This window comes from Larimichthys crocea, chromosome XII (assembly GCF_000972845.2).
Source record: "Larimichthys crocea isolate SSNF chromosome XII, L_crocea_2.0, whole genome shotgun sequence".
Taxonomy (NCBI): Eukaryota; Metazoa; Chordata; class Actinopteri; family Sciaenidae; genus Larimichthys; species Larimichthys crocea.
In genome coordinates, this window is record NC_040022.1 from 11,811,511 (window position 1) to 11,826,339 (window position 14,829).

At 39.9% G+C, this 14,829-nt stretch overlaps 1 protein-coding gene and 3 non-coding genes across 4 annotated transcripts; 3 read left to right on the top strand and 1 right to left on the bottom strand.

The window, feature by feature from the left end:
- The first annotated feature begins 925 nt into the window (after positions 1-925).
- Positions 926-998, top strand: trnaa-agc (transfer RNA alanine (anticodon AGC)). Its single transcript has one exon. It is a non-coding gene; the product is annotated as a tRNA-Ala (tRNA).
- Positions 999-5,093: 4,095 nt separating this feature from the next.
- LOC104926130 (early growth response protein 1) lies at positions 5,094-8,342 on the top strand. Its single transcript, XM_010739913.3, has 2 exons — positions 5,094-5,597; positions 6,612-8,342. Exons 1-2 carry the CDS (start codon positions 5,384-5,386, stop codon positions 7,952-7,954), a joined length of 1,557 nt encoding a protein of 518 aa, XP_010738215.2. The 5' UTR covers positions 5,094-5,383; the 3' UTR covers positions 7,955-8,342.
- A 2,077-nt stretch (positions 8,343-10,419) lies between these two features.
- On the top strand, positions 10,420-10,492 carry trnav-cac (transfer RNA valine (anticodon CAC)). The gene has a single exon. It is a non-coding gene; the product is annotated as a tRNA-Val (tRNA).
- Positions 10,493-10,792: 300 nt separating this feature from the next.
- trnav-aac (transfer RNA valine (anticodon AAC)) lies at positions 10,793-10,865 on the bottom strand. Its single transcript has one exon. It is a non-coding gene; the product is annotated as a tRNA-Val (tRNA).
- Positions 10,866-14,829: the final 3,964 nt, after the last annotated feature.

Sequence of the window (14,829 nt, forward strand, 5' to 3'; positions counted from 1 at the left end):
CTGGTTATTATAGACACAGATTAAATGTTAAATATAAATATTTCAATATTTATCATCACAGTAACAGTGTTACACACATTAGTAGCTGTAAACACTCAGCATTAGAAAAATACATACGTTGGTTTGGTGCTTACATAAAGAGTAAACATTTATAATCATCACTTTAAAAGTTACATACATTGTTTTTGGTGCCTGTTTGTTTCCCCAGATATATTAGTGTGTGTGTGAATGGGTGTATAAGAGACATTAACTTGAAGAACTTTGTAGAAAGGCGCTTTATGAAGTTCAGTCCATTTCATTGTATTAGTTTACGGGCAGATCTGCCCGAACCAATATGGCGGCGCCGTTTACGTATCGCGACCAACGACCAACCCGCTCAATGCGGCGTCTATGTATATATGTCTATGATCGTGCCCTGCTGCCCGGTTTAAAAACAAAGTAAGCCCAAAGTAAGCCCACATCAGCCAATCACGTTCGTCCTGTGGGCTTACTTTTGACCAATCACGTCCCTCCCTGTGGGCTTACTTTTGACCAATCACGTTCCTCCTGCTGCGGCTTATTAGTAGAGTGCGAGAGGTAGAGGGATCGATTCCTGCATCCTCCAATACATCTTTTGAGAAATATATCTGTAATTTTTTTTCGCTCACCTTACATCGATTGTGCTTAACAAGGCGCCGTCACGCCAATATTATAGCCTCTAGTCAACGGTAAGTGTTTGGAGAAATGCTCCGTTAAGAGACAGCGTAGGTGTTTTTGTCAGTTTGACTGGAGTTTGTGTAAATTTAAGACGTTTGTCTCGTATTTTATTCCCGTAACCAGTTTCATGAATGACTGAAACAACTCAAATCAGAACAACCACTGAGAAACCATAGACTGTGAGCATGTGTATATCAATATGTCAGACATGCGCAGTAGAGGCATTATCGGGGGATTAGCTCAAATGGTAGAGCGCTCGCTTAGCATGCGAGAGGTAGCGGGATCGATGCCCGCATCCTCCAAACTATTGTTTTCTTCACCTCCAAAGCGATACGCTTTCCTCGAGTTTAATATTATTGTCTTGACGTATGGGAAGAAAATAAATGTCTAATATTTATATGAACTTTTATGCTGCTCTACAGAGCTCCTGAAGTCTGGAGTTGTGTTTGTTATAATGATGTGCACCAGTATTGTCTTGAGATCAGTCACAAGACCACTTTTTGAAGGTCTCAGTCCTGTCAGAATTGACTGCATTTTCACTCAGTCTTGTCTCGAACAAAGAGGACTCAAAATCGCTCAAATCAACAACTGCGGGGATATCACCAGTGTTTCCCATTAATCGCCTCATAATGTCTAATTTGTCCTGACAGTCTCATAATGAACTGCATATATGTTTATGCTTCAGGTGGAAGTAAGAGGCAAACAAATGAAAGAGTGAAATCGGCCGAGAAACTGTTCAAAAAGTTGTTCTACAGTCTAGAGCAAAGACCTGTGGGGGGGCAGAGAAAACTAAAGAGAGGACAGGAGAGCCGAGGTTTAACCTCACAGGACCACACGCCGACAGCTGCAAAGTTCCTTCCAAAACAATCTAACTCACAATTTTATATAAATAAACGTGAATGTATAGACTGTCTGGTCTTGGTCTTGACTCGGTCTCAATACTCTGGTCTTGACAATAACACTATCTTGTATGTGCTATATCACTAATCTATTCATCGTTTAAGTCATTTTTTATTTGAATTGATTTAGTATGTTTTAGTATTATTAAATATTAGTATTATATTTAGTGGTAGTGTTCTAAACTTATTGTAATTTCTGTGGGTTTTTGACACAAAATAAGTTATTTAGATGTCCCCTTGGGCTTCAGTTGGATGAAAGTAGCAGGGACTGTTTTATAATCTAAGGCTCTGTAAGTGTTTAATTTTATACATTTAATCGTATTAATTCACACATGAGATGCATGTTTTACTGCCTGATATTGTGTCCTGAATTATGTTTCTACTAACATTATTGTTCTGCATGATTTGTAATAATCATATATTCAGGGACTGCAGATAAAAAATAACCTCTCAGGCTGTTTACTAAATAAACAGTTTATATTTGAAATACATTATAAGCTGAAAACAGTTGAAGTTTCTGAATGATCTTTATAGTTATCATCCAGCAGGTGGCGCTGCTAGTAACTAGTACTAGTAACTTTTTTTTTAAAAAGGTTAAATAATATTCTGTGTTCTCAAAACAGTAATAATAATAATAATAACAATTACCAATGAACACAAGAACAGTATATATAATAAATTATAAGTAATGATGATTAGTGTTTGAAAAAAAAGAAAGACAACCTTTAAAAAATAGAGAGTTGGCTATTCTCTTAGCATTTCATTCATTTCTGTGAAGAAAACTAAACAAAATCTTTAATTTTAAAGTTTATGTAATTCTTTAAGATGTAAAGTTAAATGTCACAGGATAAGACCTGAACACAAACTATATTCACAGCCTCATCCTGCATGAGAAAAGTATGCAGTTAAAACAACCAAAGCGCAAGCATAGAACAATGAGAAGAAAACACTAAATCTGTCAAATAAGAAGACCATTGAGTATGTATGACTACTAAAAATAAAATACAAATTACAGTAAATATTTAGGTATAGTTACAGTTACGGTATAGATACAGTTAAGGTTACAGGTGAAGGAACCTCTACCACCACCCAGAGGCCAGAAGGTACAAGTCCTGCATTGAAAATGTCATTGAAAGTATTGAAGTGCCAAATCATAACAGAAGTTATCTAATGACACTTTGCATATAGAGCAGGTCTACACTGTACTCTTTATAATATTATTTACAGAGACTTAACAATTTCACACCACAAGCAAACACTTGGCGATGGTGGCGAGGAAAAACTTCCTTTAAGAGGCAGAAAACTCGAGCAGAACCAGTTGATTTAAAGAGGGAGAATAAATTGAGATATGACTAATAGTAGTAATAATGATAATATTAGTATTTATTGTGGACTTCAAACAGGAAGTATGTGAGCATAATCAAGAACATGTACATGTAATAGCCAAGTACATCGTTGATTATTTATTGTGTGTACATTGGGTGTCACTGTGCTATTATAAAGGGCTCAGGCACAAGTTATTAAAGTACCTAGAACCTTTCATGCCTTCTTCTCTTGAAGGGTTGCTACCTGAGGTATATGTGAAGACGATGGAGGTACGTACCTCTCAGATCTTTTTTGGAAGAGATGAGTAGGGGAGTATCTGCCCTTTTTCCAAATAAAGGCAAAGATCGAACCAGAAGAAGAAGAAGTGGTTTGGTTTGTTTGTTACATATTGTTGTAATCATGGATTCTTCAGCTCCTCGTGGTTCCTGGTCTCTTGACAAGGTTCCGGAGAGTTTTTCAATTAAGTAGTTAGATTATGATTTAATTTAAAAGTAATATTTGTTCATTTTGCAACTCAGATATTGAAACCCACGGAGAGTATGTCCTCCGTTTGTTGTGAATTCCAACTGTTCTGGAGACAAAGTGGATAACAGTTCAAACAAATGAATATATATGTTGAGTTCAAATGACAAAGTATTATATTATACTATCAGACTTCATCACACTTTTCATGCAAATAGAATGTAACACAAATAAATAAAATAACAAATAGAAATAAAACCCACTGAAATGTATAAATAGATTTAAAAAAATAGAATTAAAGTAAAGTATAATAAAATATATAGGTAGCCAAAAATAAAGGTTAGGATGTATAAATAGACAGACAACTAATCAAATAAATAATAAATAAAACTGAAAATGGTGTCACAGATTAAAATATATAAACAGAAGAATGTATGAATATAATTCAAGTAAAAGCCAGATTATATTCTAATACCATAGTTTGTTTGGAAATATATTGTTCAATAAACTGGAGCCTAAGGCTGGAGCCTTCTCCAGGTATTATGGTCTGTTGTTTTAAAAGCCAAATACAATGTTAAAATGTATGTTGGAGGCAGTTGTTGTTACCTGTGTGTACATTAGGTGTCGTGCTATTGTCAAGGGCTGAGGTATAAAAGGTAGGAAGTCAGTGTTGTCGTCAGAGGTTTTGAAGATTGTATGTTAAAGGTGAGTGTTTGATTTTCAATGTGAACATCCACAGTCTTGTTCAAGTTTATGGTCGGATTGAGAAATGCAATGATTGTTATGATTGTTAAAACCAAGAATGACTTGTGGAGTTTGTATTAAATGCAGCACACAGTGTATCAAACATCAAGATAAAGATAAGCTACCAGGTCGCACTCACATGTCAGTACCTTAAGTAATAGGCTAACCTCCTTTAATAGTAGTAAAAGTACAAAATGCAGAAAAGTGTGTGTACTTAAACTATGCAGGACTTTTACTTGTAACATGTATTTTTACTTTTACTAAAGTAAAGGGTCTGAGTAATTGCAGTGAACATCTTTTCACTCATTCCTCCGTGGATACATGTCAATAGAGTAGTACCGGAAAGTACTTAAGTATTAATTTGAGGTACTTTTACTTTACTTGAGTACTTTAAACCTCTACTGTATTACACATTAGAAGAAAATACTTTTAGCTCATCTGGCAGCTGCAGTTACTTTCAGATGAAGTTTATTAAATATGACTGAAATACTGAGCAGTTTCTAAAATACTTACAAAGTACTTGTACTTGTGATTTTGTTCGGTCGGAGTGGAGCTGCAGGACGGGGCGGGTCTGCACTTGATCAGCAGTCTGACAGGAAGACATCCATATAAGGCCCGAGGAAGTGATGACACTCTGGACAATCTCCATACTGCCTTAAAAAAAACTGATCTGTGCCGTGACGTGTCTCCGAGGTTTCCGGCCATGGCGGCTGGCTGCGCTCCCGGTGCACCGTTAACCGGCTGCAGTCCGGCCGGGAGACGACAGTCACCGAGCCGGACTGGAGGTATGGACTCTACCGGGTCGTTCATACTCTTAAAAACCGCAGCACAGAGAGGAACGGAGCTCCCGCATGCAGCCCGGGCTGAGCGCTACCGCTTTGACCAAATATGGGCTTCCTCGCTGCCATATTTGGGAATGTACGTCACGCAGAAGTCTATATAAAGCCGGGAATCCTCATTGAGGGAACCTGACAGAGCTCAAGTTCAAGTTGTCATCCACACATGAAAACACCAACCGGAGACACAGCTGATGTTGTTTACTTAAATATCCATCAGGATTAAACTTGGGGACCCGAGACCCTCCAGCATTGGCTTCCCCCGAGCATCACAGCCCCCAACAGCAGCAGCAGCAGCAGCCGCATCAGAGTGCCTCTCCACGGGATTCAGGTGCGGAGACTGACTCGGTCCCGCTGCAGGAAGACCGCGGTGCTCAGAAGCTCCAGGAGCGGCTGAGCTCCTCCACAACCCCCAAAGAAATGGCAGCGACTAAAGCGGAGCTGCTCCTGTCCGCCCTGCAGATCTCCGACCCTCTATCCTGCTTCCCGCCGCCTCTCTCCCCGCTGGAAGGTTACTCGAAGCTGGAGGAGCTGCAGATGCTGCTGCAGAACGCCGCGGCGGGAGGCTCGCTGCTGGCCGCGTCGGCAGCGGAGGGAGCCGGGCTGCTGAGCGGAGATCCCGGGGAGTACGGAGGTGAGGAGCGGGATAGTGGTGGTGGTTGGGGTTGGGTTTGTTTTACAGCATGTTTAGAGAGATGTCAGCCTTAAAATATACATGAAAACCCCCTTCAACGTTTCATATGCAAATACAATTAATTATGCAGAAATAAGTCACTTTAATAATAAATAAAAAAGTTAAGAATGAAGCTTCAGACTGACTTTTAACTGTGCAACTCAGGTTTTTACACTGTAAAAAAGGTTGGCTTTTCTTCAAAAGAAACATTGTTTTGCCTTATAATTGACATAGAAATTCCACAAAGTTTTGCCATCAAATATGTTTTACTGTACAGTTAACAGTCTTCTATATAAAATACTACTTTATTCTCTATAAATCTAATCTATAAATTAAGGTCGTGCCAGAAAATATGATATATGATATATTATGTGCATAATAGTCTAAAAAGTCTAAAGATTAGCTTAACTCATTGTAAAAACAAAGTTTTTTCAAATACAACAGAAACAAATCGTCTGAGTTAGATGTTACTTCACAGGAATTAATGTTCAGTAACATTATGGCTCAAACAATCTCTGGTTTGATCACTAAAAATTCTCAAATTATAATTATGTATAACTAAGATTAGTTTAACTTGTCTCTTGACCAGCACTGGTTTAATTGATGTAAATCTTCAATTTACTGAGTTAGATGTGGAAATATTCTAGTAAAGTTACTGTTTTTGTCAAAGGAGTCTGGTGGCCTTAAAGAGAGCGTAGATAACAGATTCAGTTCCCCATCGTCTGACAGCAGCGTAATGAATTGAACATAGGGTACACTTCAACTAATTTTCTTTCTTTTGGGTTTCTAATAGTTACGAACATTTAGTATTTTTACTGTTTAAATTTTAAAACATTCAACCTAAATATAATAGACCAAACAAACTTCACCAACATCATTATTTAACAGAACAGCTTCAGCTGACTCTCTGCAGCCAATCAGATGAGACTTCAGGTGTCTGACCTCCTGTTCTCTTTCTTTCCGTTTCTCCCTCAGACTCTTTGTCGGACCTCCCGGACCTGCAGAGTCTCCCCCCTCTCACTCCTCGCCTCACCCCTCTGGCCTACAGCGGTCGCTTCTCCTTCGAGCCGTCGAACTCAGTCTCCAGTGGCAGCAACCTGTGGGCGGAGCCTCTGCTCAGCTTGTTCACAGGTTTGGTCAGCATGGCGGCTCCTTCCCCTTCATCCTGCAGCCTCTCTTCCTCTTCAACGTCAGTCACATCATCGGTGACATCATCGTCATCAGTGACCCAGCCAAGCTCCATCCAGATCAGCTGTGGCTGTGGCGATGTTGCCTCGGTCTTCTCTACGACACCAACGTATACCACTGCCGCCTCTGGCTCCGACCTCCTCCTCCCGCCCCCTGACTCCCAGCCAGCACCCCAAGACTTCCAACCACAAGGTCCCCCTCCAGCCTACCCCGCCTCCACCTCCAGGCTGGGCCTCCAGCCTCCCTCTTTGGTGGTGTCGATGCTCCCGGACTACCTCCTGTCGCAGCAGCCGCAGGACGGCGAGCTCGGCATGACCCAGGACCAGAAGCCTGTGATGTCACAAAACCTGAACTCGCAGCCTCCACTCACACCACTGTCCACCATTAAAGCCTTCTCCACCCAGATCCAGACGCAGCCTCAAGGTTGCTCCACCTCCGGCACCGCCTGCTACCAGGCCCAGTTCACCAAATCCAGCAGGGTCAACAGGAAGTCCCCCGCGGGACGTCATTGCAAGACTCCGCCTCACGAGCGTCCGTACGCCTGCCCCGCTGAAGGCTGTGACCGTCGCTTCTCCCGCTCTGACGAGCTGACGCGCCACGTGCGTGTGCACACAGGCCAGAAGCCGTTCCAGTGTCGCATCTGCATGCGCAGCTTCAGCCGCAGCGACCACCTGACCACACACATCCGCACGCATACTGGCGAGAAGCCATTCGCCTGCACCGAGTGTGGACGCAAGTTTGCCCGCAGTGACGAGCGCAAGAGGCACACTAAGATCCACCAGAAGCAGCGAGACCGCAAGGCCGACAGGCACGCCACCTCCACCTCCTCAGCTCCCATCCCTATCAGCAAACCTCCTACCTACTCTTCCCCTCCCACCTCCTCCCCCTGCTCCTCTTACTCCTCCCCGGCTCATGGCTCCTCCTCCCCTGCTGCCTCACTCTTCCCTGTCTCGTCCTCCTTCTCCACACTGAACATGCAGGCTGCCTCCCCCTGCTTCACGTCCTCATCGTCACTGTCACACATCTACACCTCCTCGCCATCACCCCACCTCTACTCCTCTTCCTGCTCCTCACCGATGGGGAGTCCTCAGTCGGAGCTTCCCTCCCCCCACAGCTCCAACATATGCTGACAGACAGGAAGTTAACCTGTCCAACATCATGACCTTTGACCTCAGACTGAACTCGCACACAAACTCAAAGGTCACAGAACTGTTTCGTGGACACATTTTGAGCCTTTTCAGCCACTGTAGTCGATGCACAAACACAGCGACTGTTGAAAAACGCTGAATTTAGGAGGCTTCAAACTCAATGACTGTAAAGAGAGTGTAAATACAAGTACTTTTTAAAATGTGTACAGAATGTTTACATGTAGTATTGTGTACATACATGTAAATGTACATAGATTTTTACCTACTGAGTAGGTTCTGGGATGTTTGTATGTTTACATGCAGGTCAGTGTTTGATTTTATACTGAACATGTTTTCTCTGAGAGCTATGAGAATAAAATGTCAAAAAAGTCATGTTGTTGCTTTTTTTCAGTCCTGACACTTTATGACAGCTGCTAAAAGTTTAGCTGATCTAGGGCCATTAGTCGTAATTAGTCAGGAATGGATGGCTAACGTTAACTAACTCATTTAGCCGTAATGTTACTGCCCAGGAATGAATGGCTAACATTAACTACCTCATTTAGTCTTAATGTTACTGCCCAGGAATGGATGGCTAACATTAACTAACTCATTTAGCCGTAATGTTACTGCCCAGAAATAGGCAGTAACATTAACTAACTCATTAAGCCGTAATGTTACTGCCCAGGAATGGATGGCTAACGTTAACTATTTGAGCCGTAATGTTACTGCCCAGGAATAGGCAGTAACATTAACTAACTCATTAAGCCGTAATGTTACTGCCCAGGAATGGATGGCTAACGTTAACTAACTCATTTAGCCGTAATGTTACTGCCCAGGAATGAATGGCTAACGTTAACTAACTCATTTAGCCGGTGCTCAGTAACATTATCTGTCATCTAGCTCAGTTAGCCGTTATGTTACTTCGTGGGACTGGATACTCAGTAACATTCTGGTTTTAAGTTTTGTGAAATATAAATGTTAAATTAAAATTTAAATAAAATACAGAACAAATCAGGAACTATTAGATGAAATAAAAATTTTAATACAGTATACAGATCCATGTTTACAGCGTGAAACACTGCAACATTTACATTTATTTAGAGTAATCATTGATCAGCAAATAATGCAGGAAGTGTTTTTATTTACTTTAACAGAAGAATATATTTTTTTTAAGTTATTTGATTCATTTTGATAAAAATAGGATCAAAGTATGGAAGATAAATAGACTGAATGAACTCACACACACACACACACACACACACACACACACACACACACTGTACTCTGGCATTTATGTCAGCAGTAAATCCTCTTTGTGTGTGTGTGTGTGTGTGTGTGTGTGTGTGTGTGTGTGTGTGTGTGTGTGTGTGTGTGTGTGTGTCAGACAGCCAATGGGATCAAACTTTGTCACCAGCAGCCCGGCCAGCTCCCAGCAGGAAAAACAACACGGCATCAGCCCAAATATGGTGTTTCCTGCCATTGCAGCGGACGTCCTGCCGCCCAAATAAGGAGCTTCCTGCTGGCAGGACACCCAGACGCTGTGTGTGTGTCTGTGTGTGATATAAGAACTGGACAGACAGGGGCGGCAGGTCGGACTGGCGTGTGTGTGCTGTAAATGTACTTTAGCTGCTTGTATCTGCAGTAAAAATCAAAATCCTGGCTTCATTCAGGTTCGAACACGTGGTTTACTTCTTCATGAATTCGTGCTGAAAATCCCCGAACTGGAAACACTACTTCAATTTAGGGGATTTTGCTTTCGGATCTGTGAGAACGATATAAATATATACATTTTGCTAAGTAAACAATGGCACCAGCTGTCGGATAAATGTGGAGCAGAAACAGAACAAGGTTTCCCTCCAGTGGTGGAACTCTTAAAGGACATTTCTTCCACTTTTTCCCCTTTGGAGAGGTCTTCTTTGTCTGATTCTTGACACTGACTTGTAATCAGGTGAATGGTGTCTATCATTCGTATGTCTGTACTCACACTACAGTCACACACCACCAACCATTTCACTGATTTGTGTCATGTCTTGTGTTGTTCCACCTGCTTTAGCAGCAGGTGACGCTCTCACCTGTACAGAAAAACGCATGCGCCATGATGATAAATGCAGTATCAGAGTGAGCGTTGGTTAGATCTCCAGCGGTGCAGGTTCATCCTACACCGGTGACTGATGAACCTTATATGGGCGTTTTATATACCGTGAATCCCTTTCAAGCAAACCAACATCACATAAAAATGTACAGGTGAGTGTTTGATACACACATTCTATACTTTTGGTCGGAGTTTTGCTAGAACTTCCACCTGGTATCGGACATCTACTGTATGAGGAGAACAACTCGCACTAGTTCATCAAGTGGATGTTCGTTTGTTGGATGTTTCGTACATACATGAAATAAATCCGTAGACACGCGTGTATTGCTGTGTGGGATGCCTACGTGTGCGCGGTCGCGTTAGGAGACGCGCATGAGTTTCCGTAGTGTAGTGGTTATCACGTTCGCCTCACACGCGAAAGGTCCCCGGTTCGAAACCGGGCGGAAACACTGTTTTCGACTCCCCGTTTACAACAAGCAACAAGTATAAACGAGAGCAATTCTAAACGTTATTACAATATCCTGAAATTAAATGTATAATCTCAACGACTACTGCTATTTACCTGTTAAAAACGTCATATATTCATGTAAACTGCAAACATATTGTACATAAACCAGTTTTTTTTTAATACTTGACTTATTTACCTTCCTTATAGCCTTTATTTTGCTTCACCAAGAACACAGATACAAATTCCATGTACGTGATAAACCTACTGCGGTTATTTATTTTAAAAAATAAATGAAAATTGATGTTTCCGCCCGGTTTCGAACCGGGGACCTTTCGCGTGTTAGGCGAACGTGATAACCACTACACTACGGAAACTGACGTACATGGCACTCACGGTAAGTTTTATAAAACACATGAATTATACAATAATGACAATGTGTACATTAAAACCACGAAACAGTCAGAGTCATTCCCTGTGCCTGATATAGGGAAAACACTGGCAGAACAATAGACACATTGCAGTATGTGTGTGGACTCAATTAAACAAGGCCCAGGCAGAAGCTACAAAGGCGAGCAGTGGGACGCTGCTTCCTGGCCTCTGTTTTCCCTGCTTCTCCATTACCTGTCTTGGTTCTGCAGAACGCTGGTAAATGTTTATTTTGTCCACAGAGGGACGCTACAAGGTTACTTAAAACCCTCAGGAGTCTGACAGCCACTAAGATCCTAAAAGTGCTGCAAATGTTTATATTCTTTCAGATGCAATATTCTTTTAGAAACATGGGCTGAGATATTGTGAAAAAAATTCCAGGTAATTATACACTAATGAAAACATAGTTATAACTATTACATTTAATTGCTTCTATATTCTTCAACTAGATCCCCCTAAATCTTCCACATTGGACCTTATAAGCTCATTGAGGGTTTAATTTATTTTTTGTAGGAAGGGTGTGGGAGAAAAAAGGGGGGGGGGAGAAGGGGGACAAACCTTGCAAGTGTAGCACTGCAGACCGCACACACTTCCAGAGCTAGTGTGGGCTACTACGACGGAGTATTAGCCACTTAAAAAAAAAATAATAATATATAATTGAGATTAAAGATTATATGGTGAGTAATTAATTCTCACCATATTTAATAACGACTTTAATCTCGTAATTAATTCTCGCCATATTTAATAACAACTTTATTCTCGTAATTAATTAAATACTCCTAATACTCCATCGTAGGCTACAATCAAAATGATTTTTTTAAACATAATTTCAATATCTGCCTCAATACGATGAGTGGTACCATGTGTCTCTATATCATTTAACTCTAAACTTAATAGTTTACTAGACAGTTATGTTTCTAAAATACAAAGAGACAGCACAGATCCAGTGAGAGGGGTATTCAATTCTTTATTCTTCATTCATAAACTTGAATTGTATTTCTTATTATTAAGACAAAATACATTAGCAAGGCTTGAAATTTACCCCCAATAAATAGGGGTACAAATCTTGTCATTTATCTGTTAACATCATACTGGCAATTTCAACAGCTCAAGCTTCAAGCTCATAAATAATATTGCAAGAAGAAAAGTACAGAAACTCAAGGGTTGAGGCAACTATAGCTCATCCAGCAGGTGGATAGATGAAGAGATTGAGGGGGGGAAAGGGAGACTACCACCATTATCAACACTATGTCCCAATTCCTAATGTAGTAACGCTGAGTTTGCAGTTATTATGACTTAGATCGCCTATTAAAATTAAAAAACCTCTAGCGGGTAAAAAAACAGAATCAAAACAAAAGGATCCAGAATGGAGCCTTGTGGGACTCCACGAGGAATCATTGTTCTCTCTTATGTTTTGTATTTTTACTACTGTTAAAATCTATCAAGGTTTACTTCATGTAATAGTTTAAGTGTGTTTTGTGGTGCATGATCTGGAGCAAAAAAGTGATTTGATTTTATTTTAGCTTGGAGCAGCTGTTATGTTGGGACATATAAGGAAAGAGAGATTGGTACAAAGAGACCAAACTTTTCATCCTGCTGGAATGATGTCACTGGGCTCTGTAAAATAGATGCATCACAGACACATTAATTAGTTAATTAGTAGTAGTAGTATAGTAGTATAATAATTAAACATAGATGAGAAAAAATATTAGAACATTTATTGTCCCTAAATTCAGAAAACAAGCAAACATTGTATCATTAAATCATTTTGTTATTGTCTAAAGCACTTTGGGTTTCATTTTGTTCATATGAATTGTGCTATACAAATAAAGTCATAAAGACAATAAAAGCACTTACTGGTTTGACCAGGACTTCAAGCAACCTTTTTGGGTTTTTTGAATTTAGGTACGGGTTTTTTGAATTTAGGTACCTCCGTGGAATTCACTGCACTTTTGGCTATAGGTGCCTGCGTGGTAGTCACTCCACCTTTGGCACTGGCTGCGGAAGTCCTGTTAGCTGGAAGTGCATCCTCTCTGAAAGGAAGTAAAGTAAGTAAAATTATATCATTATAAAGCGACATTATGATGCTTTAATCATAAACTGTTCATATGGACAGCTCACAGTCAGTGCTTGTGACTGCATAAGGGACATAGAATAACAATACTAACCCTGCTTCTTCAGACACTTCTTCTTCGTCGTCCCCGGCAACTAGGGCACACATGCATCATAAGTTAATTGTTAAAAGAAAAACAGCAGGCTGAGGCTGTTCTTTCTTGTTGTTGTTTAAATGCAGTTTCATTAAAGGTCATGATTGCCTCTTGTCTTTGTAGAGTTGTTCTTATTTAAGGATAAAGTAATTATTATTAGTTATTTAAAACCTCTCAAATGTTTTCTTGGTGCAGTGTTTTGAGCTACAAAGTATTCATACATGTGAACAAATGTGACCTCGAGTCCCAATGTTTCACAATATGACAGAACGTCCCCGCAAAGTCAGTTAATACACACATGACGTATCTTGTTCTTACCGCTTAACACTATGAATCCGACGGCCAGCACTGAAACACACACAGACAGTTTGAGTTTTAACACACCTTCATAATACTTTTAATGAATGTGACACTAACAAGCCATTTCTATAACAAAACACCTAGCTTGTTATACAAGTCAACAAAATAAATAATTAAAAATAGATGAGAATAAAGTTTAGAACATTTAATGTCGCTAAGTTCACATTATTCGTTCTCTCTAAAACTTGACATAAGTCCATTAATTGATTAATCAATCAACAGAAAATTAATCATTTATTAAGCAGAAGTGGATTTTCTGTTTTGTTTTAAATTGTATTGGACATAACAATATATTCACAAAAGAAAAGAAAACTAGTAGTGGCAGATTAATGAATAATCAAAATTATTTGTCCGTATGAGGACAAAATGTTCAAATCTTCAGATTTAATTAAGTTGTGTGGTCACACTTGGATCAAACTTACTAAAAATAATTCTTGTTTCAGATTATTCAGAATGAAGTTTGTTCAAGTCAGCATTGAAAACAATAATTTCTTAAATGTTTCAGAATGTAAGGTTCTTAAATACAACTTTCCGCCTGGTTTAACTTTTAATTCTGGAAAACAGATATACTTCCGATGGAGATATGTCTTATAAACGCTACAGATGAACAGATCAGAGTACTCACGGGCCAGCAGGGTGAACTTGAATGAAACCATGTCGGCAGGTCTGAAGTCAGCTTGGTGAGTTGGACAACTTAAACCTTCTCTTCCAAAGATTCTGAAGAAAGCGATGTCTCCTCCTAATCGGCTCAGAAATTTATACCCTGCAAACTGTCGCTAACTTCAGCTGTTTGATTAACAACACGTCTTGCTGGTTAAATGAGATCACATATATGCCTTTGGCTTTGAGTTTGCCTCAAGCACTAAACACTGTTATAGTAATATTAACTTTTAGTCATAATGATGTTATGTCTTAATATGTAAAAAGATGACACAAAATGTGAGAACAGTGTACACTGACTTAATACTTGTTAACCCTCAGGTGTGTAATCGCCCACAATTGCAAATGCAGTTGATAGGCCATAGGTAAGACCCCAGAGGGTTAAAAGACCAACTATAACCTCCAGAATTCTTTTTAAAGTGTCTTTATTTATTTTTTAAAAGTCTGTCAGGATCTTATTATGTTCTGTATCACCTTGTTCCAACTCCACACTAAAGCTTGTGTAATGTGAAATTCACTTTAATTCATGGAGAAAATCATCAGTAGATTAATCCAGCATGAAAATAATCATTAGTTGCAGTCTGATATGATATAGTTCAAAGTGATCTCACCAACAATGTTGGCAATCTAAGTCATAATAACTGCAAATTCAGCATCACAACATCAGGAATAGGGACATGGTGTT